The sequence below is a fragment of the Mustela lutreola genome, chromosome 17, assembly GCF_030435805.1.
Source record: "Mustela lutreola isolate mMusLut2 chromosome 17, mMusLut2.pri, whole genome shotgun sequence".
NCBI classification, from domain to species: Eukaryota; Metazoa; Chordata; class Mammalia; order Carnivora; family Mustelidae; genus Mustela; species Mustela lutreola.
The window spans coordinates 22,084,470-22,108,625 of NC_081306.1; the positions used below are offsets into that span (position 1 = coordinate 22,084,470).

General features: G+C 62.1%; 1 protein-coding gene across 9 annotated transcripts in view; it reads right to left on the reverse strand.

Annotated features, from left to right (window-relative positions):
• Window positions 1-24,156, reverse strand: part of TSC2 (TSC complex subunit 2) — a 32,231-nt gene that overhangs the window by 5,736 nt on the left and 2,339 nt on the right. For 2 of the 9 annotated variants that reach the window (XM_059154389.1, XM_059154386.1), the window contains exons 4-31: window positions 22,993-23,103; window positions 21,819-21,963; window positions 20,754-20,871; window positions 20,302-20,350; window positions 19,782-19,907; window positions 19,390-19,463; window positions 18,174-18,300; window positions 16,940-17,083; window positions 15,964-16,101; window positions 15,120-15,223; window positions 14,726-14,807; window positions 13,684-13,839; window positions 13,162-13,278; window positions 10,491-10,613; window positions 9,629-9,735; window positions 9,312-9,462; window positions 8,051-8,173; window positions 7,525-7,659; window positions 6,738-6,927; window positions 5,842-5,935; window positions 5,571-5,673; window positions 5,234-5,328; window positions 3,956-4,084; window positions 2,462-2,623; window positions 2,074-2,226; window positions 1,862-1,974; window positions 1,158-1,370; window positions 42-245 (exon numbers count right to left, since the gene is read on the reverse strand). In XM_059154389.1, coding sequence (XP_059010372.1) covers window positions 42-245; window positions 1,158-1,370; window positions 1,862-1,974; window positions 2,074-2,226; window positions 2,462-2,623; window positions 3,956-4,084; window positions 5,234-5,328; window positions 5,571-5,673; window positions 5,842-5,935; window positions 6,738-6,927; window positions 7,525-7,659; window positions 8,051-8,173; window positions 9,312-9,462; window positions 9,629-9,735; window positions 10,491-10,613; window positions 13,162-13,278; window positions 13,684-13,839; window positions 14,726-14,807; window positions 15,120-15,223; window positions 15,964-16,101; window positions 16,940-17,083; window positions 18,174-18,300; window positions 19,390-19,463; window positions 19,782-19,907; window positions 20,302-20,350; window positions 20,754-20,871; window positions 21,819-21,963; window positions 22,993-23,103 — 3,586 coding nt within the window. Of the gene's footprint in view, window positions 1-41; window positions 246-1,157; window positions 1,371-1,861; window positions 1,975-2,073; window positions 2,227-2,461; window positions 2,627-3,955; window positions 4,085-5,233; window positions 5,329-5,570; window positions 5,674-5,841; window positions 5,936-6,737; window positions 6,928-7,524; window positions 7,660-8,050; window positions 8,174-9,311; window positions 9,463-9,628; window positions 9,736-10,490; window positions 10,614-13,161; window positions 13,279-13,683; window positions 13,840-14,725; window positions 14,808-15,119; window positions 15,224-15,963; window positions 16,102-16,939; window positions 17,084-18,173; window positions 18,301-19,389; window positions 19,464-19,781; window positions 19,908-20,301; window positions 20,351-20,753; window positions 20,872-21,818; window positions 21,964-22,992; window positions 23,104-24,156 lie in introns of all 9 variants that reach the window. The other 7 variants (XM_059154388.1, XM_059154385.1, XM_059154393.1 and 4 more) reach the window with 4 other exon arrangements.

Here is a 24,156-nt window from a genome sequence, read left to right on the forward strand (position 1 = left end):
AGCCGGCCAGGCGCATCCCCCACCGGGGCGGCGGCACTTACCCGTGTTGGATCGCGGGGGTGGAGGGGGCTTGGCCGAGCCAGCCGCCGGCACCGACAGTGACTTGTACAAGGCCGTGTCCCGACGCTCCTTGAAGCGCTCAGCGGCCATGAGCGCATTGGACAGCTCCTGCAGCGGCATGTTGTTGATGTCCGAGGAGAAGGGGCTCAGAGGGTTTTCCAGGCTCATCAGCCAACTGGTGTTCCCTGGGGGGCGGGCAGCACCCGTGCACTGGTCACCGCCGCACGCGCGAGCTGGTCCTCGGTGACGCCACTCTCCACCCCAGGGCAGCTACTGTGCCCAGGCCGGGCTCCGCGGAGGCCTCTCAAAGCCTCGGACCTTGCACAGAGAAGCCTGGGTGGGGGGCCTTCTGGGCTCTGTCCCTCTCCCACTAAGGCCCAGGAACCACCCCTGCGGTCAACCTCCCACACTGACTGTCCTCCTGTCCTGACCCACCGCCTCTTGCCCTGCCTGGGCCTCTGGTCTCCCGCCTACTCCCTGCCTGCTCCCCCACGGGAGCCAGGACCCGTGCACGGCCCTTGTGCCTGCACTCGAGGCTCCTCAGAGCCTGCCATCCAGCCCCTCCTGTCACTGCCCACCACACTGTGCCCAAAACAGATCTCAGGCCCTGGGCCTTGGCCTAAATTCTTGCAATACTCATTATGGGCTCAATCGTGTCCCGTAAAATTCATCTGTCCAACATTCCCAGACTCCAGCAGCTCAGAAAGCAGCTCATTAAGATAAAATAGAGCCAAGCGGATGGTCCCTAAATCCCCAGGGTTCTTCCAAGAAGAGGAGACGGGACACAAACTCACAGGAGCGAACAGCCCTGCCACTGTGACCTGGGACTCCAGGCTCCGGGCATACGAGGCACATGTCTGTGGCTGACGCCCCCAGGCCACAGCGCTCTGGGAGGGAGGCCCCCTGCTCAGGCGCCCGGATCGCCTCTTCGCCATTCCCCTCTGGGCACTAAGCTCAGAAGTCCCAGAGCAGGGGCTCCCTCAGCCCCGCGTGCCTGCTGCTCACTCCTGGGTACCTGGAGTCTTGGCAGGGGGCTGTCCCGTGCTCACCGTGTGGTGGCAGCGGCCCCAGTGTGCTGAGTGCAGGCCCCTCCATACCTGTGGGCCTCCGGACCAGGATCTCTGCCCAGCCCTGGGTCAGAAGGGGCACGTAGGCCGCCAGGCTCGTCTTCTCCTGTGCTGGGAACTGGGTGCCCGCTGACGCCCTCTCAGGTTTGCTGGCTGGTGCCGTCTGTGCACCAGGAGAAGTGGGGCCACCTGCGAAGTGGGATGCTGGAGTGTCCAGGGTACCCACATGAAGGCCATGGCCCCCTGAGGAAGAGGAAGGCAGGAGTGCTGGTGACCACCACCTGCCTACCACACAGCCACCAGCCCAGAACCCGCTGTTCTGCACAGGGCCTGGTGACCAGTGGTAGCTCAGCCCTCCCCAGGCACGGCCCTCATAGGGGGTCAGCCTCAGTAGACCCGGGGCAGTAGGAAGGGGCCCCACGGCTGGACCACAGCTCATCCCTGCTGCAGCAAGAGAAGCTCCAAGGGTGAGCTGAGCTGAGGACCAGAGGAGCCAAGGGCTCTCAGGAAACACCGGCCATGAGGGACAGACCCACGGCCACGAGAGACAGACCCGCGGCCACGAGGGGGCCCCAGACCAGTCATAGGAAGGCATGCCCCTTGCTAGATAGCCATGGCAAGGGCTCACAGAAACAATACCCCAGCTGTTCAAGCACTGAGACAGGCCTGAGTCAACCACCTTGTCCCCCACGTTCCAAGGAGTCTTTGCGAGTGTGCGGACCCACGAGGCTCACCGGACATGGAGCGGACGCGATCCCTGGCCCCGCGGCACACCTGCTGCCCAGCCTGGGACTCTAGCTTGGCAGGCGCCTCCTTGGTCTGTCTCACGTGCACACCAGCGTCAGTGCTGAGGACAGAAGGGTCCGTGCAGAGTGTAACCAAGGTGCCTGGACCCAGGACAGTCACCGCCAAGGACTGCTGGGCAGGGGACAGAAGGTGCCGTCACCTCAACTCTGGGCCTCCCTGCAGCTCTCCTGAGTCCAAACCCAGCAGCGACCGGGTCCCGGTTCCCACACTCGTTGTCACGGTGACAAGCTTGTTCCCAACCAGCCAGGTTTTGGTCCTGCCACCAGCCAGGAGGAACTCTCCCACAGGGGACCTGAGAGGACAGCAGCATCAGCCGACACCTCAGCTGCCAGGGGCTCTCACAACGGGCATCTTGGTTTCAAAGGTGTGTGGACTGCGGCGCGGGGGGCCCTCAGAGGAGTGGGGCCCTACCACACACAGGAGGCCTGGCCAGGGCCCACCTGGCCTGCTGACACCGCTGCCAAGTACGGTTACAGAAGTGGAGCCAGGCGCTAGCCTCCCACCCCGCCCCGGGGCCCAGCCCGCACCTCTTGGGGACCGCTGTGAAGTTGGAGAACACGTATCTGGCCATCATGTCCAGACATGTCTCCGTGAGCTCCAGGTGGAGATTTTTCAAGTTGTCATCAGCCTGGGCCATTGAATTCTCGTCTGCAGACCCCAGACTGGCGCTGGTGAGGGACGTCTGGATCCTGCTAGAGGGAGGGGCCCCGGTGAGGTCAGGGGCTGGCCGAGGCGACTCATCTCCCACCGGGGGCCAAAGCTCGAGGCATGCAAGTGCTGGGAGGGCCACACCCACAAACCCCCCACCGGGGCGCACACCCAGTCGAGCCACCCCGTGGCAGACCACACGGACACATCATCCCAGAGAGAGGAGGGGCAGGGCCTCACGGGAGAGACCCAGGCCCACTCGTCAGAGCAGAGGCTCAGGAGACAGGGTACAGACGAGACCGACGTCCCCTCACCGAAGCACAGGAGAGTTAGGGGACGGCTTGGCGGCGGACAGTTTAGTCATGCAGAGACACAAAGACCACAGACACACCGAGATTGCATTCTGCCCACAGGGCCTCCTCCCGACGACAGGGAGGGTCTGGGCTTTGTGTGCAGCTTGTCCCCCTCAACTCGGCCCCCCCAGGCTCCGCACGCACCCAGTGACCAGGAGAAGAGGCTTGTGCAGGTTTAATTCTAATACGGAATTTCACAGCCCCTTTGCCAAGCTGGGCTTGTGTTAGAGTTCACTAGAAGAGAGCCGACCACCCCCTGCTCCCGTGCCCCAAGTCAGACCCCGCTCGGCAGAGGCCAGCCTGAGGCCAGAGCCTACGCCAGGCAGCACTGAGGAGGTGGGTCTCCGAGCTTCGCACTCCCAGGCCTGAGGGGCTTCCTGGGGAGGAGACAGCCCCCCGTCCAGCTCAGTGCAGCCTGGCCTGGTCAGCACGAAGCAGTGACCCCCAGAGCCCACGCCTACACTCACATACCCAGGCAGGGAGAAGCAACCGCGGCCGCGCACGCACGCCCACTGCTCTGTACACAGCCCCGCTCTCCCTTCTGGCTACGACAGGAAGCAATCCTCCACGAGAAGAAAGCTCAAGGCTACAGTCCACTTGCAAGCGTAGGAAAGCCGAACCTTGAACATGTTTCCCACCCAGCCTGCACGGGCGCCACTCGATTTCACATAAAACCCTGACCTCCGGGGCCAGCCCCGCAGACAGCGGCCACTGGACCCCTGGCTCTCTCAGAGCTCCAGCCCTGCTCTAGGCTCTGAGCTAAGCCTCTGAGTGCGCCGTGTAGCCCACCTGGGCTCCGCCAGGGCACAGGGACAGAATGCAACCTTTCCACCTGCCCCTCCAGGCTCCCCCCAGACCAAAGGCTGCCCACCCGCCCCCGGGGCTTTCTTCTGGCTCCGGCCAGGGAGGGCGTGGGCAGGCGACGAGCTCATGCAAGCAGCCCCATGCACCACCACCCGGGTGCCCCCGCCCGCCGCAGCCCCCCCGTGGGCCGCAGCCCCCCGCCCGCCGCACCACTACCTGCGGACCACATGCTCTGACACACTGATGCTGCGGCACCGGAAGGCCTCTGCGGCAGAGCTCTCCTTGCATTCTTTCACGGGTGGAGAGTTAGTCAAGCCTTGTTTGGGGGTTCTGGCTATCCTCAAACTACCAGGAGAGGAAGGAGGGCCCGAGCCCCAGAGAGCCCAGCTCCCAGGAGGGGAGAACAAGCCATTGGAGGGATGAGGAGGAAAGGTCACAGGCCACAGGGTCAGGATGGAGAGCCCGCGGGTGAGATGAACAAAAAACCATGCCAGAGGCCAGTTGGCAGGGGAAAGAAACAGAAAACAAAAAAGCATGAAAATACATCTCATACACATGACTAAGAAAAAGGTCTCACGCACAGAACCAAAACAAAGAACATTAGCGCAAATTGAACATGTATGGAGCGCGACGCACGGCAGGTTCCAGGCTGTGCTGACCAGGAGCCCCGCCCACCCCGCTCAGGGGCCAGGATGCCCTGAGGCCCTGGAGGTCACCGCTCAAAGGGCTGGTTCTCAGCTCGGGGCCCCTGGCGCTCAGCTACTGGGAGCTGGAGAAGCCAGCTTTGGACTGTAGGTCACACTGACCTGGTCATTCTGGAAAATGCCATATCTCCACCAAAGGAGAACTGCAAAGCTTGGGTGGGAAGGCGGGCACAGAAAGAGGAGTCGCGGCTCGTATGAGATGCAAACAAGACATAAGGCCTAGCACAGCTCTCTCTCGGACCTGGCAAAGCGGCTGTGATGGTCCAGAGGGCCGTGGCCCCTGGTAAGCAAGGGTGGAGAGCAAGCTCGGGAGGACAGGCAACCTCGGCCTGGGGCTGGGCTCGCTTCTGGGCCCGGAGCTCCTCCCTAGCCAGGCCCGGGATCTGGCTTCTCTAGAGCCACCAGAGTCCTCATGGAACCCTCAGCCCATCCAGTGGAGTCAAGCTAGCACCCCAATTCCCAGCTCTGTGCTTCAGCCCTCGGGTCTCAGGCAGGCCAGGCCTGGCCATAGCCCAGCACACAGGTTCCGCAATACCATGGGCCGCAGAGGCCGGCTGGGTGGGGACAGCAGCTCTTCCAGCTACGTGAGCGCATTAAGGCCTTTGCAGGCTCCAAGCCAGGACCCCCTGGCGCCCAGCACGGTCTGCACAGGGACATCCCCCAGCTACTTCTCAGGGCCGCTGGCTGGCCACAGGGCGGCAGGCCAGCCCAGACCCCGTGTGTGCCATTGGTCACAGGTCACGCTTGCGAACCTGCCCCGCTGTGCCCCATTCCCGCCGCAGGCCCGCACCTCTTGGGCCTCTCGTTGAGGCTGGTGCTTCGCGCTCTGAAGCTGTCCTTCTCGGGGGTGTCATCAAAGGACAGGAGAACGTTGGAGCGCAGGCCCTGGCAGAGTGGAGCAGACCTGAGCCATCGGCCACCAGGGACTGAACCCTGTGTTTCTTCCCTCCAGGAGCCTGGGCTCCACACCTGCAGGGCGCTGGGTCCTGGCAGGCTGCGGGCAGCAAGCGCAGCCCCCCGATGCCACCCACCTCTCGCTCCCTGTCCATCTCCCCGCTCTGGCCACGGGACAGCCAGTGGCGAAGCAGGTCCCACCTCGACAACAGGTTTGGGCTCTGCTGACCTACCTTAGTGATAAAGGGAACAAAATCCTTCCGGAAGGGCAGGCGGCATCTAATGAACCACATGGCTATGACGTGATGGGCCAGGCACACGATGTACTGATTAAACCTGTAAGGAGGAAGAGAAGGACTACAGCTCTGCTGGGGCCCCAAGGCCAATGGGCCCGGGGCTGAGCACGGAAGCGAGGCCCTAATGCCACAGGCCCGTCCGAGGTAAAGGACTGGCACAGCTCTTGGCTGGCCCAGGACACAGCAGGAGGCGCGGGCCGGCACTCACTTGGAGGGATTGGTGTAAGGCAAGGAGATGGCAAAGACACTCGCGTACTGCTCCGCTGCAAAGTTCCTGTAGAGGTGAGGCAGCCTGGCCAGAGCTGCGAGGGCAGGACACATGGGTGAGGGGGCGCGGGTGGGAGGGAGAGGCAAAGACCCACCCCACCGTCACCAGGGACCTGTGCTACCTCCTGACCTCAGAGGGCTACGGAGGACTGAAGGTCACAGCCCTGTGAACGCAACCTTCCCTTTCCCCTTGGTTCTCTATTCTAAGAGCTTGTAAACTGGTCCCCAATGCAAAACCTCGCCAGCGTCCTACAGTTGTAGGACCCTTGAGCTAGATGCGGCTTCCGCATCTTTAGAAGGCTGTGAACAGAAAAACATCCAGCAAAGGGCCCACGTGTCATTTTGCATAAGTGCCAGTGGCCCTGCTCTGTTCCTGTCACTGCCCCGCTGAGGGTTAAACACGCACTCGGGTACCAGGAACGAGGCGGTGAGCGGGCACCCTGACCCCAGGAAGCCCGTCCAAGCTGCAGTACGTGCCCTGAGGGGAAGCACCACGAGGCTGCGAGAGCCGGGCAGAGGACAGACACCCACATCCGGCAAGACAGGCTTCTGTGCCGTTTAAACCGACGCTGAGGGTTAGAGTGGCACGGGCCGCTTGAAGGCCAGGAAGGAAAGCATTCAAGGCTCAGGCAGGAGGTGCAAAGGCCCTGAAACCAGAAAGGATGGCGCAGCCCACGTGCTCCGTGGAGACAGCGCGCCCAGGCATCTCCCGAGAGAGGTCACGAGATGAGGTCAGCGAAGTTGGCATACGTGACAGCCACTATCCCAAGGATCCACCCCACCACGCGCACACGCACGCCCGTGTGCACACAGGCACGTGCAGAGCCGCATGCTCACTTGACAGGAACTCAAGGAGAGGAACGGCCATGCTAGCAGTGGCTGAGATGTGAGTGAGCTTCACAACCAGCACAGGAAGCGCCTTGATGATGATGTCCGGCATCTCCACGCTGCAGATGGCCAGTGCCACCACGCACTGGCTGGCACAGCGGTAGATGAGGCCTTGCTCCAGGCAGTACACCATCTCCCGCTGCAGGACAGGGCCAGCGCCTCAGACCCAGCCTGCCGCACCCCGGCCCTGCCCGCACGCTGCTCTCCCCTCGCCCACTCTAGGACATTCTATAGGGGACAAGACCAAGACTCAGGAAGGTTACTGCCTTGTCCCTGAGCCCCAAACCAGCACAGCACCAGGAGCCGAGCTGTCCTGAGGAGACTGGACAGTGGGCAGCTCTGGTTAGGGGCTTCCTGATGCTTCCCAGCCACGAACACTGGCCGGGCCCCCTGGCGCCTCAGCCCACCCTGGAGACAGGACTCCTTAGGCCCATGACCCCTTTGGTTATGGGAACCCCCCCACCAACTGGCTAGCCTTATGACAGGGGAGGTTCTGCCTAACACAACAAGGCCACCAGGCCCACTGAACTCCGGGCAGCTTCCCGTGTGAACACGGCACTCCCACGCCCCACGGGAGACCAGGGCAGCGCGCGGCTCAGGGCCCCCGCGGAGCCAGCCCCACCCCCACACGTATTCCCTGCCCCACCCCCAACCTGGGCTGTGGAGAAAGTTGGGCCCGTCCGGCTGAGGCCAACACCCCACAAAGCAGCCCCGCTGTCCCTCTCCCGCTTCGTACCTGTCTGGTTTTGTCCAAGTAGTTGTGGTACGAGATGAGTGCTGTCAGCACGGGAACCACTGCCAGATGCAGGTCGGTTCTGGAGAAGCCTTCCGGGGTGCCTCGGAGCCGCTCCAGGGTCCTGGGACCTGAAAGCTGAAGGCTGAGGCTCAGGGCTGCACGTCAGTGACGCAAGGGCGAGCCGCAGGGTGGCCGAGAGCCCAGGGGCCTTCCTACTCTCTGTCTGGCCGAGGGTCTGCCTTGTCAGACCCATGGGAGCGCCCACCAGCCAGGGACAGACCCAAGACGGACGCGCCTGGCCCAGAAAGCCCAGTGAGGAAGGCGAGGGAGAGGAATCAAGCTAGCACACGGGGAGGGCGAGCCAGAGCCCTGCACAGAGGCCTATGAATGGGGAAGGGAGGACAGGGCCCCAGGGGCACGATCTCCCAGCGGGACTGCCCTCTCGTGTGACCGCACCTGACCTGCCAGGCCTGGGGGCCGGAGTGGGAAGGCATGGGTGGCGGCCCCACGGTGCGGGTGGCCTTACCATGGAGCAGAGGGCAGCGGACAGCTGGTCAACGCTGCACGGAGACGTGAAGATGAGCACCTTGTAACGCAGGGACTCGGGCAGCTTGCCCAACACGAGCTTCAGTACCTTCCAGTCCGCCTCCTGCAGGGGAAGCGGCCACTCAGCCGAAGTGCTGTCAGCAGCCTGGCAGCTGTGTGGCCTCCTGACCCCTCTGTCCCTGCAGGAGCACGTGCTCCTCTGAGGAAGTGCCCCGCGGCACGACGATGGCGCCCTCCAGACACCAGGCTGAGCAGGAGGCCCAGGCCCAGCAGCACCACCTCTTGCCCTGAACTGGCCCTGGACTCCCACGCCGGCCCTGCCCTCCCTGGGTGCCCAACGGGGACCCCCAGGCCGCCCGCCCGGGATGCCGTAGCCACAAGCCCTGACTGAGGCCCGTCCAGAGCACCACAAATGTGTACTGAGTAAAAAACCTGTATCTCAAAAGGAAAAGCAGCACGTATTCCAAAATAATCCACAAGCCCGGGGACCCACTCCAGAACCAAAATCCACTGAGGGCCACAGCGATAAGGAAGACGTGGTTGTGGCCCCTGTGGACCTTCCCTGGCCAGCCCTCCCCAGCTCAGCGGGGAGACCACCGCCCATCAGCAACACATGTGGCCTTGAGTCCTGAAAACCTTTCCCCAGATCCCACCTGTGATGCAGGCCAGGAATCTCTCCCAGGAAGTACCTGACAGCCCCCTTCAGTGCCAACACCTGGTGCCCACAGGGAGAGGAAGCGGCTCCCCTGCCTGTGGCCCTCGAGGGTTTCCCAGGCGCACAGCGGCACGCCACTGACCACATCGCCTCTCCCGCCGGCCCCCTTGCAGAGATAGGCCTCCACTCCATTCAAGGCCCCAGCCCCACCTCCGCTGACACCCACTCTGCCTCGAGGCTCTGCTTGTTCCTGACCCCCAGAACCTGTCCTACCTCTCCGCCTCACCCAGCCGTCCCAGTACCCCTGGCCAGAAGTGCCAGCAACACCCTGTCGCACGCGGCCCGTCTCGGCCTCCACCCGACGCACGTTATCCAACGACTCCCTCACTTGTCTACACGGCTCCATCCTATACCAAATCCACCTCCCAGAGGCAGGCACGTCTCAGCTCTGTGCCCAGCTCACAGGATGGGATGCACGGCATCCGTCACAGAACTACTGGATGCTTGGGACAGTAGCGTGCCTCCGCGGTAGCTGATGCAGGGATAGGAAGTGTGCAGGGCACCGTGGAGGGACCAGCCGGCTTACCTGCTTCAGGCACTGCAGCAGCACACGGAAGAGCAGGGAGTAAGGCAAAGAGCCAAGTCTCACCGCGGGGCCTGTGGGCGCAGGGCCGGGCGGCCCAGTGGGATTGGACAGGGTGCCACTGGCCTTCTTCTCTGGACCCCGCTCTGGCTCCCTGTGAAAACAGGGGGGACCAGCACTGAGGCCACAGGGCAGGGACCAGCGCAGGCACCCTAAGCAGCCATCGGGCTGCTATAGGACATTCCTCAGACCCACAAGCACCCCCAGGGCTGGGCACAGCTGGCTCCCTGGCCGGCGCCGGGGACAAGGCTGATACGCACATGGCATCGCAAACACAGTAAGGGCTGAACCTCACGGCCCCATCCTTGCTGGGCAGGCCGAGACGGTGCAGCGAGTCGGCCCTCAGGAGCAGCAGGAAGTCGAAGGCCTGCAGGGAGAAAGTGAGATCCAGCAAAGCTAGGCAGATGCCGGGCCTGTGTACTCTCAGCCCGGCTGCTCCACGGAAGGCCCCGCCCCAACAGCACATGCACCAACCCCACCGCGGCCACAGCAGTGCAGGCAGTGCCACACAGGCGTCCCCAGCCTTCTCCTGCCACAACCAGACCCGCCCCCACGACACAGGGAGCGTGGCCCGCACACTGGCCAGGCAGCCCCACGGCCCTGAGTGCCAGGAAACACAGCCACGCTCAGGCCACCGGCACCTCTTCCCATGACCGACAGGTCCCTTAACTGGGCTGCCCTGACGACGGAGGCTGCCCCATCACACAGAGGCTCTGCAAGGGACCAGGACTTCCCTCCCCATGACCACCGCTCGGCCTGGCGCCAACACCTACGACGGCAGCCGCAACTGTGTGTTCTACCCCGTGGCCCGCCGCCCGAAGACTGCAGCCCCAGGGTGAGGCAGCACCTCTGAAAGCCATGGAAGCTCATCTCCGCCCACACTATGGACCACCACCTGGCTCAGAGCGGCGCAGAGGCATGCAGACACAGCAGGAAGGGCACCAGGGCCCAGGGAGGCTGCGGCCACGGCTGGTCCATGGGAGCGCGCTCCTGGGCCACCTGCCAGCGTCCCGGCCTGAGCTCCCTCCTGGCACCAGCAGGCACCCCGGAAGCCAGCCGTGGCCAGCCCTGAGCCGCAGTGGTAGCAGCCCGGCCACGGTCCGCCCACAAGCCCCATCCTACCTGTAGCCGGATGCTGGCGGCAATGGGCAGGGTGTAGTCGTGCTTGTAGTGCAGCTGAATGTGGCCAACAAGTGTCTCGTAAACGCGCATCGCGTGGCTGGCGGGCAAGGAGTATAGCTTGGTCTGCGGAGAGAGTGTGCCAGTCGCTCCGAGAGCGGGAGGCCAAGAGGCAGGTAGGGAGCCAGCACCCAATGCCCAGGACGAGCTCTGGGGAGTGACTGGGCAACACACAGGGCCCACCAGCTGCCACCTCCGTTCCCGGGACTCCATCCCACGGACGCCCCCACACACGCACACTCTTGGTGGTGGCAGAAAGGGAATCTGCTAATAAATCAGGAAAACGTATCTAATGGGGCACTGCTCGGCAACATGCATGACGTGACCCGTGAGCTGAAAGCACCTTTTCCGGCCACCGGCACAGCAGGACAGACCAGGGCGAGTGAGGCCCCGTGGGCTCCAGGGGGCCCTGTAGGGGGGCCATTTCCCCAGCCGCTGGGTCGTCATCCCCACAGCGAGCCCCCTGCCTGCCCCAGCTCCCTGACACATAAGCCCAGGAGAGGCCAGATAAGACCCTGGTGTGGGGTGGCACCGGCTGGCCAGGCACTGGGGGTCCAGCCACAGCCAGAGGAACCCCTCCATGGCTCGTGGTACTCAAACCAGGGCCTTACAACATAAATCGCTGCTGCTCTTCAAGAGAAATTACCACAAGAAGGGGGACAGGGGAGAGAGAGTTGGACCCAATGTTCAGGCCCACTCAGAAAGGACCGCAGGGGAGGAGAACAGCAGCAGCCAGGCCTGCCTGTCCAGCAGGAAAGACGAATACAATCTAACTGGGCTCCGTGTGTGCCGCTCGCCTGTTTCACACGGCGCGGGTTATCTCCCAAACGAGCGTCTCCAGGCCCAGGACACTGTTCCAGCTTGCCAACAGCTTGGTTCTGTGGCCCCCCACCCAGGGTCTGCGGGGCTGGAATTCCAAGCGAGGGCGATGAGCCACCTTCCCAGCTTCTCCACGGCAGGGTTCTGCACTCACTCAGGCTGACGCACCCCTCACCCACCAGAGGTCTAAAGGGGGCCGGGCTCCCAGGACAGGAGGCCACGGAAGTGCCAGTCGCCTTTCCACAAACACTTCAAACTTCCACGCCAGGAAATAACCATCCCACAGAAGCAGCACGGGACATTCTGTGAACAAGAAGCATTCGAGGCCACAGACTCAAATACCGCATTTTACATAACACGGACACTGGCGAGTGAGCTCCAGGGACGCCGTGATGCGGTGACATCAGTGGCAGAGCCGAGGCGGAGGCCGGAGGAGGCCCGCAGGGACCCGGTCAAGCCTGCGAGCAGGGGTGTCTGGCCACAGCAAAGGAGAGCAAGCACCAACCCAAGGTCAGACTCATCCACGACACACCAAGTCCCCTCACGACTCAGCAAAAAGACAAACGATGCCGTTAACACGTGAGCAGAGGATGTGAGCAGACACTTCCACAAAGAAGACGCGTAAACGGCCACCGGGCACCCCAGTGAAGGGCGTTCCTCGCGAAGGGCGTGCGAACCAGACCACAGCAGCCTGGGACGCTCCAGGAAAGCAGAGCCGCAGGCGCGCCGGGGACTGTGGGTAAAGGAGCCTCATGCTGTTCCCGGCCACGGAGCGGCCCCTGTGGAACGCGGTCCGGCTGCTCCTTGGCTGACCACGTGCGGGGTCACTGTCCGAGCCAGCGAGTCCCCTCACAGGCCTGCACCCAAGAGAAGGAAAAACCCACGTCTGCACACACACTGGCACGTGGATGTTCACCCTGGCAGGATTCACAGGGGCACAAAGGGGGAACCACCCAGCGACCGTCAACACAGAACTGATAAGCAGGGCGCCTGGGTGGCTCAGTGGGTTAAGCCACTGCCTTCAGCTCAGGTCCTGATCTCAGGATCCTAGGATCGAATCCTGCATTGGGCTCTCTGCTCAGCAGGGAGCCTGCTTCCCTCTCTCTCTCTCTCTGCCTGTCTCTCTGTCTACTTGTGATCTCTCTCTGTCAAGTAAATAAATAAATAATCTTTTTAAAAAAAAGAACTGATGAGCAAAGACAGCAAATCCAAATGCGGCCCGACGGCCATCGGAGCAAAGCCTTGAGCCCTGCCACCAGCCCAGTGAGCCTCAAGATGCTCAGAGCACGCACTGCACAAGTCCATGGTCACACGAAACATCCAGAAAGCACAAATCCACAAGATGTAGAGTGGACGGGTGGCTGCCAGGGGCCAGGGTGCCCAGGGTAAGTGGGGAGGAACAGCTAATGGGTGTGGAGTTGCTTCCGGAGAAGGAAGACGTTCTAAAGGCACAGAGGCGCAGCGTCCACCATGTGAGTCTCTGGAGGTACCGGAAATCCCCTGGACCACACGCGCAGTGCACGAATTCTACGGAACGCCAACTACACCTCTCAATGAAGCCGTGAAAACCAGCCCACTACCACAGGGCCAGCCCGCCCCACCTCGGCAGCAACATGAGGGCGTCTCTGCCCAGACCAGCCCCGCGACCCTCAGGAGCGCCCCACGCTGTGACAAGGAGCCTGGGTCACGCCAGGCTGCCCTCCATGACGCCACGGAGGTCTCCCCGGAGACGTGTGCCTGCACGGCAGCTGCCCAGAGGTGGCCGGTTGGCCCTCCCAAAAAGGCAGAGACGTACCTGCAGGATGACCAGGAGCCCCAAGACAGCAGTCCTCACGTCCTCCACGGAGGCTGAGTACGCCGCCACGTCTCTCTCCTCCAGCTCAGCGGGTGGAGAAAGGGAGCGGGACATCACCTATAGAGAGAAAACGTGCATTCAGTTCCCCAGCTCGGGGCTCTCCCCGGCAGCTACAGTCAGACCCGGCACTTTCCCCTGCATTTCTCAAAAGCTGCATTTTGCAATCCTGAGGGCCCTTCCAGAAACTGCGACACATTTCACAGTTAAGAGAAAAGCACACTGGCCGTGCATAAGGACGATGCGTCCAGCCCAGCTCCAGAGCTGCACCACGGCTATGTCCCAGGACACCTGTAGCGCCACCCATTCCCGATGTAAGGGGGCCCTACCTGAGACGCAGCCATTGCTCTGGGCACAACAGGAACAAACGGTCCAGAAGCCAGTGCTGCCTGTGCAGCCTGGCCACAATTGGGGGGCTCTCTAGCAGCCCAGGCACCCAGAGCCCCAGGCTCAAGCGACCCTCACCTTTTCCACAATGTCCAGCAGGCTGTTGAAGTGGTGGGTATGACAGCCCTCAGCCAGGTCCACCAGCAGCTGGGTGGCCAGTTTCCGGACTTGGGGGTCTTTGTCCTCTGGGACGTGGGAGAGTTGTGAGATGACCACTGAGCTGATCAGCTCCTCCTGAAGCGGCACAAGTCGGGGGAGATGGGCAATGTGGGGCAGGGGCACGGCCGCAGCTGAGGGACGCGCTGCACAGCCCCTCGGGGGCCCAGGCCCAGGTACAACGCAACAGCAAGTGGCCGGGCTGGCTCTTGCCCATTCACTGTCACAGGGTGGGCCCCCCATGTGCACGCTCTGGGGTGGGAAGAGCCCGTCCCTGACATCATGATGGGAAGGGTGACAACAGCTTCTACAGAGGCAGATACAACGCACAATAGCAGCAGAGGACGAGACAAGACCAGCCCCGACATGAGGAAGCTGAGAACCCAGAGGGGCCTCCTGGAAGAGGCACTGCTGAACTGAATTCCAAGGGACAGAGGTGCGGGGAAGAGGAAGGCTAGGAGGGAAGGAGTGGGCCGACCAGGGCTGGGAACACCGGAAACACTGGGGAGGCTGCCCTCGGAAGCTGCACAGAGCATGAACTGGAGAAAAGAAGATCCAGCTCTCCAGGAGAAAAGCTCCCAGAGGAAAGGACAAGCAAGCAGGGGCACGTGAATGTCTGAGGGACAGCTTCTGGCCCTAGACCGGGTCACGGCTGGAGGGAAAGCAGCAGAAGGAGACAGGCAGGGCCTGGCACCACCGTGGTCAGGCCAGGACTGGAGAACGTGACCACAAAAATCAAAAGAAAACATCCCCACACGAGACTCTGCTGACAACTTCTGTTTGGGCCCCGCAACTCTTGGCCCAGCAAACCTGGCAGGAGGCGGGAACCAACACCAGAGCGCGTGAACGGGGGGAGAACCAAGCTCACTAAGCAAACCTGCCACAGATGGGTGTCCCAGGAGGCTCACCGAGCCCCACCCCCAGGCCCACTGACCGCAACAGGCACCCCCAGCAGGACTCGCACCTCATAGAACTGTCTGTTGATGAGCAGCACGAAGGACAGGACGTCCAGCACCTTGATGCGCACGGCACTGCGGGACTCATTCCTGGGGGTGGGTGCACCTGCTGGGGTCTGGGCGTGGGCTCCACAGCCAGCCTCACCCTCCACCAGGCCCCAGCCCGCCCACATCCAGACCCAACACGGGAACACGGGGCCACGGGGTGGAACGCTAAGCCCTCAGAGTCGGCCTCTCCCTAGTCGAGTGGGGCCACCGGAGCAAGGGCGCGTGGGGGCCTCAGAGGACTCTGTCCCACCAGAAGGCTGACCTGCTCCCGCTCCCTCCAAGAACAAGAAAGGGAAACCCTGACCCGACCAGGCCTGGGCTCCTGGGGCCCGGCTGGCCTCCGCAGCTGCCTACCTGAAGAACCTCTCCATCAGCAGCTGCAGGTTGTGAATCCAGCCGTCTTTGGCCGGATGGATCGACTGAGCCCTGTACGTGATTAAGTTCAAGAGCGAGGACTCCTGTGGAAAGAAGTCACCGTTACTGAGCTGCTCTGCCCTGAGGCTTGTCCTACACTCATGCCCGTGCTGCTGGCCCTGGCGGAGGAGCGGGGAGGAGCGAGTCCACTCACGGACACCAGCCCTTCCCCAGGCTGGCGGTCCACACCACAAAGGCGCTAATGGCAGCAGCGGGAATTCATTTAAAAACCCACACAGGGCGCCTGGGTGGCTCAGCTCGGGTCATGGTCTCGGGGTCCTGGGATTGAGCCCCACTTTGGGCTCTCTGCTCAGCAGGGAGCCTGCTTCACCCCCACCCCACCCGCCCCTCTCTCTGCCTGCCTCTCTGCCTACTTGCGATCTCTCTCTCAAACAAATAAATAAGATCTTTAAAAAAAAAAAGACAACCCACACAAAAGTCTTGGCGTCAGGCTGTGGGTTCCTGGCGTGAGCACTTCCTGCTGCCCGGTGGGTAGACACACCAAGCAACAAGTCCCCGAAGCCAGCCGGCACCTTCCTCCACACGGGTGGGAGGAAGCCAACGGTCAGGCTAGTGCTGTCTGCAATGGCCCCACGTGCAGTCAGCTGGCTGACACCCCAGCAGACCTCCCCGGAGAGCAGGAGCCTGCCCACCAGCCCGAGTTCAAACTCAAGGAAAGCTGTTTCAGCCACGGGGTCCCACCTCTCCCCCGGCAGTCTAACCTCGGCCACCCTCCTGCACAAGCGCCAAAGGCCCCGCCGAGTCAGGGGAGAAGAGGTCTTACAGGCCTCTGGTCTGCGCATCGCTCAACCAGCTCGAAGTATCTCTCTGGAGAGCCGTGGAACTCGCTCTGATCGCATAACTCTTCCACCGTGGTCAGCAGGTCGTGGACGACGGCTCTGAGCTCTGGGCTGTCCAGGCTCTGCAACACAGAGGAGTGACTCTGGCCTCAGACTGCGGGTCTCCCACAAGCCGCATTCAGACATGGGGCATGGGGGGCAGGCGGGCCATTCTCGCCCATTCATGGAGTGAGGACCCCAAGGAGTCCTGCTCTGCCCACCCAGCAGGCCTCCAAGGGATTGCCTCTGAGCATGTTCACGCCTCCCCACAGCCCAAGCACCTTCTGGAAGCCCCAGGGCAGTTGCCTCCCAGCCTGCTGCTCCAGGGGTAGCAGGTCAGTGACAACGGTCTGGCTCAGCCGGCAGGCCCTGAGGGATGACAGTCTAGTCCTCTGCCCACTGGCCTGGCTGTGCACATCACCATGCACAGGCCCAGTGCCCTGCCCCCACCACAAGACCCTGTGCCCCAAGAGACCCCACCGCCAAGCCCGGCTAGACAGAGTCTCAACTCTCCTACAGCCCCCACGCTGCCCCCATGTCATCCCCCTACTGATGCGGTTAGTACTTCCGCCAAAGTTACAGCAAACCCGTGGGCGGCATCCCCGATGCCCCGGGAAATGTCTTCTTCAGGGTCCCCTTACAGGCCGTGAAGGGGATGCGGTGTATCCCCCTTTGGGACTTGCGGGAGGCCAGCCCTACCCCCTCGCCCACCTGTTGTGGTCAAAGCCGCCACCTTCAGTGGGGAGAGCACACAGACCTGGCGGAGAATGCGGCCCCTGAAGGCGTGGAGGGAGGGCCCTACTCACGGGGAGGTGGGTCTCCAGCCCCGTAGGTCTACAGCCATGCAGGGAAGGACCCGGTGGCCTGCCCGCTGTCCGGACCCCCCCCACCCCTGGCCCCATGGCTTCCTGGCCGCTGTACCTGGAGCTGCTGCAGCAGGCGCTCCATGATGGTCAGCAGGATGTCCCACGTCACGGCCTGGAGCTCCCGCCGGTACTTCTTGATCAGTCTGGTTATGGACAGCACAATCTCGTAGGACACCACCTCGTTCGGACAGGTCATGGCCTGGAACAAGAGACCGAGGGAACACAGCTCAGCCGCTTCCTGCTCCTGCCCAGCAAGCCCCCATCCTAGGGCCCTTGGAACCCAGCCCGAGAGGCTGCCCACATGTGCTCCCAGGCCACAAAAGAAGTATCCCAGGAGCCCGGAAGTACTCCTGCTAGCCTGGCTCTAAATGGCCGGACTCAGCCACACCACTTGCTGCCAACTCCGGGCCGCTGGCCCCCCAGCCCTGCAGAACCAGAAGGCCACCCCCGCAAGCCAAGGGCTCAGACCACGCCCCCCGCCACCCAAGAAGAAGGGCACGGCAGGAGGAACCCTCGGCTCCCAGGGCACCCTGCCCGCAGCGTGAGTGCACACACAGCCAGTGCCCGAACGCCAGCGGGCACCGCGGACACAGAAGCGGTCTCAGGCCTTGCTCGAGAGTGAGAGCAGCGCCTATCGAGCTAACACCGTCACCTTGGGGACCCTGGAGCAGTTCTGCTGCTCGTCCACAAGGGCTGAAGTCCCTAAGACAGAATGTTCACTCAAATCGAAACCTGCCGGGGCGCCTGGGTAGCTCAGTGGGTTAAGTCTCTGCCTTTGGGTTCAGGTCATGATCTCAGGGTCCTGGGATCAAGCCCCACATCGGGCTCTCTGCCCAGCAGGAAGCCTTCTTCCCCCGCCCCCACCTGCCTCTCTGTCTACTTGTGATCCCTGTCTGTCCAATAAGTAAATAAAATCTTTAAAAAAAAAAAAGGGGGGGGGCCTGGGTGGCTCAGTGGGTTAAAGCCTCTGCCTTCGGCTCAGGTCATGATCCCGGGATTCTGGGATGGAGCCCTGCATCGGGCTCTCTGCTCAGCGGGGAGCCTGCTTCCTCCTCTCTGCCTGCCTCTCTACCTACTTGTGATCTCTATCTGTCAAATAAATAAATAAAATCTTTAAAAAAAAAAAAAAAACCCACGAAACCTGCTAAGGGTCCTAGACCTCAGGGTCCCCAGGTCACAAAGCACGTGACTGAAAGCCGCGGCCTCGCCACCTGTGGACCTGCACTCATCCCCGTGCCATGTCCCCTCCACCCCATGTGGCAGCCCCCATGGCATAGAAGCCAAGTCACCTCATAAAAGGACGGGAGCACAGATGTCGGGGAGTTCTTCAGAGAGTAAAGTCGGTGCGCGCCCCAGAGCGCCATGCCCACAAAGAACACGGCGCCTCTCAGCAGCGCGGCGTCCTCCTTGTAGGCTCTGCAGTGATGGCAGAAAGACCACGTGTCAGCGGAGCCCGCGGCCCCCCGAGCCCCCTGCTCTTACAGGGAAGCAACAAGGCTGTGAGTAGGGGATGTGGGCCCACGGCGATGACCCACTTCACTCAGGCCTTCCCACCGCAGTCGTCACTGCGGACCACGCGGCCGTGCCACATGCCAGGACTCGGAGGTAAATAAGAGAAGGCCCTTGGCCTCATGGTGCTTACGGTCTAGGAGGCACTAGTGTGAACCAAAGAATCACATGAAAAAAATGCCAAGTCCCTCCCTCAAATTACAGCCAAGACGGAAAGCCCAGGGCCACGTGAGTCTGCCAGGGCACTGGGCAACCAGCAACCACCCTACGTGGGTGCACCCTCAGAGAAACCCGAGCACAGAGGGAGGACCTGGCAGCCAGGGGAACGGGCGGCACAGAGGCCCTGGGTGGGGGGAGAGCAGCAAGGAGAGGCAGGAGGACCACAGGCTGGGGCAGGGCTGGCCACCCAGCCCTCAACATGGTGGGCAGTGTGGTTCTTCTCCTCAGAGCAGGAGAAGCCCCCGACATGGTGGGCAGTGTGGTTCTTCTCCTCAGAGCAGGAGAAGCTCTCAGGGCTCCGAACCAACCGTGCCATGGTCCGAGCGAGGCACGTGGGGAAGGGCACGTAGCTGCATGTGGAGCAGCCGACTCTAGGAGGCCGGCGAGGAGCGAGCGGGGCTCCAGAGGCTGGAGGCCCTGGGAGTGGACAGACCTGTTCCATCCCTCAGGGGCAGAAGCAACAGGCCCTGTGATGATCTGGCTGGTGGGGGGGGGAGGGCAAGGGCCTCATCACAGCACCCGGTGAGGCAGCCCTCCCCGACGAGGCGGGAGTGCAGGACCGCTCAGGGCCTTAGTTCTGAAGGTTCTGACTTTGCAACAGAGGAAAGACAGCACAAGGGCCAGAAACACAGGATGAGAGCTGTAGCTCAGCAAGCTTCTGGAGCAGCCAGAAAGCACTAGACAGGAAAGCACTCAGGCCCCCGTAGAAGGCTCTGTGGCTGCTGACCCAAGCCACCTGGCCCGTACCAGTCCACCCCATGCCCGGGGCACACTCGCCTGTCCTCCATGATCCGACACATGTTGTAGATGGCACTGTGCCCCAGATGGGTGCCCAGGAGGTTACGCATCAGCTGGGAAACAAGGCACCACCATCAGAGATGAGCAGAAGCAAGCCCTAGGGCCCGGGGGCCAGCCTTGCGCAGACAGCACTCTGAAGCCCTCCGCGTCCAGCCGCGTCTCTGCCGCCTCCTCCCAAACACAGAGGCAACAGCGTTTTCAAACTACTACTAAAACCCTGGCCTCGGCTCAGAGCCCAGAAAAATGCTACTGGATTCCCCTCAGTAGGGCAGACAGCCGTTCACTGAACACAGCACAGCCCTTGTCCTGTCTACATGCCTGGCCTCCACCTTCATCTGGGGAAGCCCCTCCAGAACAGTTCAGAACCCCACCTTCCAGCAAGGCTCACAGAGCTCCTTGACATTGATGGTGCGGCAGAGAGTGACGATGAACAGCGGGAGGCTCTCGGCCGGCAGGCAGTTGTAGCAGACCACGGCGTCCAGCACCTGCAGGGACACCTGGGGAGAGGGACACAGGTCACGCCGGCCCCCCCTCCCACCCACAGGGATGTGCCCCAACCCCAGCCTCGTTCCCACCCTCCTTTGGTCAGTGACAGGCACCCCTCCCCACTGCCAAAGCAGCCTTCCTGGGAAGGAGAGTGAGGGAGCATCACGGTCGTGGTGGGTTGCCCCATCTGGAACTACAACCCCACGACGGAGGTCATCCAACCAAACACGCTCACTTCCTGTGGAGTCCTGAGCACCAGAGAGGCCGAGCAGCTGGCCAGGGCCACGTAAGCAGTGAGGGGCAGTGCAGGGCCCGAGCCCAGAGCTGGGATCCCAAGCACTCTGCCACCCGGCCCGCCCAGAAGGAGGGTAAGAAGACTGTCCCTGGGGGAGAGCAGCTACTGACCTCTATGTCTACGGACGACACCGTCTGGACACACAGCAGGCAGATCATGCTGGCGGAGGAAGCGCAAGGTCAGTGGAAGGACGTCTCCCAGGGGCGGCGCGGCTCTTTCCCACTTTCTGGGGCCTCAACAAATCAGTTAAAACCAAGAACTTGACCCCACGAGGGCTCTACTCCCCCACAAACAGGCAGGTGCCTGCCCTGTGCCAGCCACTGGGCAGCATCAGCAGGACCCAGTCCCTGCCCTCAGGGCTCCCCGTGTATGTGCAAAAAAACGACGGCGCAATTGGTAACAGAGGCGCCGGCTGACGGCGTGCGCCGGTGAAAGCGAAGTGCCCCTGCTCTACAGGCAGGAGCACGCGCGGCCACGCTGTTGCGGCACCTCCAACTAATCGCTGCCTCCAACGGCTGAGGCAGCAGGGCTGGGAGCAGAGGGACGTTAGGGAACTCCTTACTGGACCATCGATGCAATGTACTCATCCAGGTAACAGCTGTTGAACTTGACCAAGTTCACAAGCACCAAGAGGAATTCTGAGGACAGGCCGATGTCCATCCACTGCAGCACGAACCCAGCTGAGGGGGAAGAGGAGGAGGGCAATGTCCGGCCTCCTCCCCCCACATTAGGAAAACACCCTCGGCCCTCCTGCTGCCGTCAGCAAGCCACGCACAGGAGGGCAGGGGCTCGGCCGCAGCCCCAGCAGGTCGGCGCGGCCAACTCTGAAGTTCACCTGACCTGAGCCACGCTGAGCGGGTCCAGGCTGAGGGGTGGTAGCAGGATTTGTGTCTGATGCTTGGAGCTCGGGGCCCCGAGGCTGACCTGCACCAGCAGTACCGAGCGCTTGTCCAGGAGGCAGATTCTTGGCCCTCTACCCCTCCCTGAGACTCTCTCAACAGGGACAAAAGCCACGCTTGGCCACTGGCCAAATCACCTCAGAAAACCTGAGCACGGAAGCCAGGAGCACCTGTCCTGGAGACAGAATGTCAGCTGGGACCCATCTCCAGGCCCCCGCCAGCTGATTTCTTCCTCCTCCTCCCGCCCCTCCCCACCGTGGTGACCCAAAACCTCACTCCATCAGGACAACAGAGAGGAAGGCCAGCCAAGAGGAAGGCTAGGTCAGGCCCAGGGCACACAGAGGCCCAGCAAGAAGACATGACGAGGCAACCCCAGCCCCCCAGAAACTTCAAGGTACCCTGGATAAAACACGGGCTGACACCCTGGTCAGCAGCGCTGCCTCCCCATGACAAAACGTGGACCCCCTCCTGCCCACCTAGCAGGCCTCACTCCCCAGGGCCTCTGAGCAAACAGGTCTGGAGCACTGTCCATCTCTAACAAGCTCCCCGGGGGACACAGTGGCTGTCCCAGGCCGTACTCAGGCAAGCAGAAGCTCATGGTGTCGCACCCTCCGCAGGCCATCCCAATCAACAGCAGCACCCCCTCTGTGCCTCAGCAGCCTTCTGGCATTCGGAGTCCAACAGGACTCCCCAAGCCCGAGAAACCCGGCACCCGATGCGGCACCCACCCAGTTCTTCTTCCAAGTAGGTGATGTGTCTCCCGTTGTCCGTGAGGGCCTTGAACACTTCCAGTCTCTCGTGGAGGTCTTCATTGGAAGGGTAATCCTTGATGACCTTGAAGAAGAGGGCTCTGAGCACGCCCAGGTGGTCCCCCTGAAAACAGAAGCACAGGCTCAGCTGTCCTGCCAGGACCTCTGCCGGCTGGGTCTCCCGCACAGCCAAAGCTGTCTAAGTAGAGGGGGCTGGAGAACTCCTGACCCTGGGACCCCTTCTCCTTCCCAAAGGCACTGGCTGTAAATGACCAACTGGGCACATCGGAGCCGCTCCAGATCGGAGCCGCTCCAGACTGGCACGCATGTGTGCACGTGTCTGTGCACGAGCTGTGGGCACACAGCAGGGGACAACACAGTTCCAGCCCTCCTGGGGCTCATAGCCCAGAAGCGTGTCTGTGCATGATAAAAACAGTCTGACCAGGGGGCACCTGGGTGGCTCAGTGGATTAAAGCCTCTGCCTTCAGCTTGGGTCATGATCCCAGAGTCCTGGGATGGAGCCCCGCATCAGGCTCTCTGCTCAGCAGGGAGCCTGCTTCCTCCTCTCTCTCTGCCTGCCTCTCTGCCTACTTGTGATCTCTGTCTGTCAAATAAATAAATACAAATCTTTAAAAAAAAAAAAAAAAAAGTCTGACCACTCTGAAAGGGGACAAGCGTTTCCACGCAGCAGGGGTGTGCAGGGCTGGGGGAAATGCACAGCAGGGAAGCAAGCCCTCCAGGCAGGAATGCAGAGGCTGTGGGTTCTAGGAGAAGCCAGGAGCACAGGGAGCCATGGGCAGAGGCCCAGGCCGGCAGGAGGAGGGCAGCAGCAGGCCACCAATCTCTCAAAGTGGGCACATCCCTTTCATTCTGCAGCCTCATTGACACCCCAAAACATTCCAGAGGAGGAGGGAACAATAGCCACCCCCATTCTCCAGGAGAGGAGGCGGAGGACCAGGGGCTCACCAGGGTCCCCCGGGGTTCAAGAGGCTGGGGTGCCCACTCGGGCTGTCAGGCTGCAGAGAGCTGGTGCCGGGGCCCTCACCAAAGGCCAAAGCCCACGGGTGGCACAGTGAAAGAAGTCCACGGCCACCCGAAGTCACACCCCACACCCAGCCCAGGTCCACCCGCATGCAGACCCGCCACCCATTACCTGCCCCTGCACAATGGCCTTCAGCAGAGCCAGCACCGCGTGCCGGGCCTCTGGGGGCCGCTCTGGCTGCAGCAGGTCCGCCACGGCCTTCCACAGCGCCTCCACCGCGTGCTGCCGCCAGCAAAGAGGGACCACGGTTAGAGGGTACCGTCCCCCTCCACTCAAGGCTCAGAACCACGAGCAAAGGACAGAGCAGGACAGTTCTTTTGACTCGGAACTCACTCCTCTGAAGCCCACACGTTGTGTACCCTCACAACCAAGTGACCTGGAGGCTGCTGGGGGCCCTGCCGTGGGCTACTGTGAACCACAAACACGCACAGGCTCTGGCCACAGCCTGGCGGGGAGGGAGGAAAGCAGCAGGCCGGGGGCCCCCGGGATCGGTCAGAAGTCCCCCTTTAGAGCGTGCTCACACTCCAGTGAAGAAAGCCACTGAAAGAATCTGAAGACCAGGCAGGCCTGGGTCTACAGGGTGACCCAGAAATCCCACTCCCCTGGCCTCTCTGTACCAACCAAGGGCCCCTCTCTACCACACACCTGCCCCGCCTGGGCTGCTGAGAACGCTGTGGGCTTCTGGAATCGCCTCCCGGAGTAGAGGGGTCCTGTCCCCTGCAGCTGCCCAGAATCAGTCTCTCTTGTCACCTCCTCTGCTCCACATTAATCATCCCGGGCTCCCTTCAACCAGGGTCTTCAGACCTTCTCAACCTTTTTTGGGCTCACTTCCCTTGGGAAGGGACTAAAATGTCCTTTAGATGGTGTCCGACCCACATCATGACCATTTCAGGATGCTCTGGAACTTTCACCTCCTTTATCCTATGCATAACACTCCTAGTGACACAACCGAAGCTACAACAAGATTACACACCAGTCTGGGGGACTCTGCCAGCCTCTCGGGCTTATCTGTCTGTGCACCACAACCCCCCGCTTCCATACCTACAGGAAAACTTTATGGACGCAGAAGACTATTTTCACATTTACCCTCGCTAACGTACAGCCTGCGTGTTTCAGATGACCACCGGATGTCGTGGCGGCCCTCCCCTCCCCCTTAGTAAATCCCAGTCTGCCTGGTCCATGTCTCCTCCCAAGTTGCCCATCCGATCTCCGGGCCAGGCTAGAGCAGAGCCCTGAGGTGCTCTCACGACTACCTCCCACTTTGTGCTTGGGATG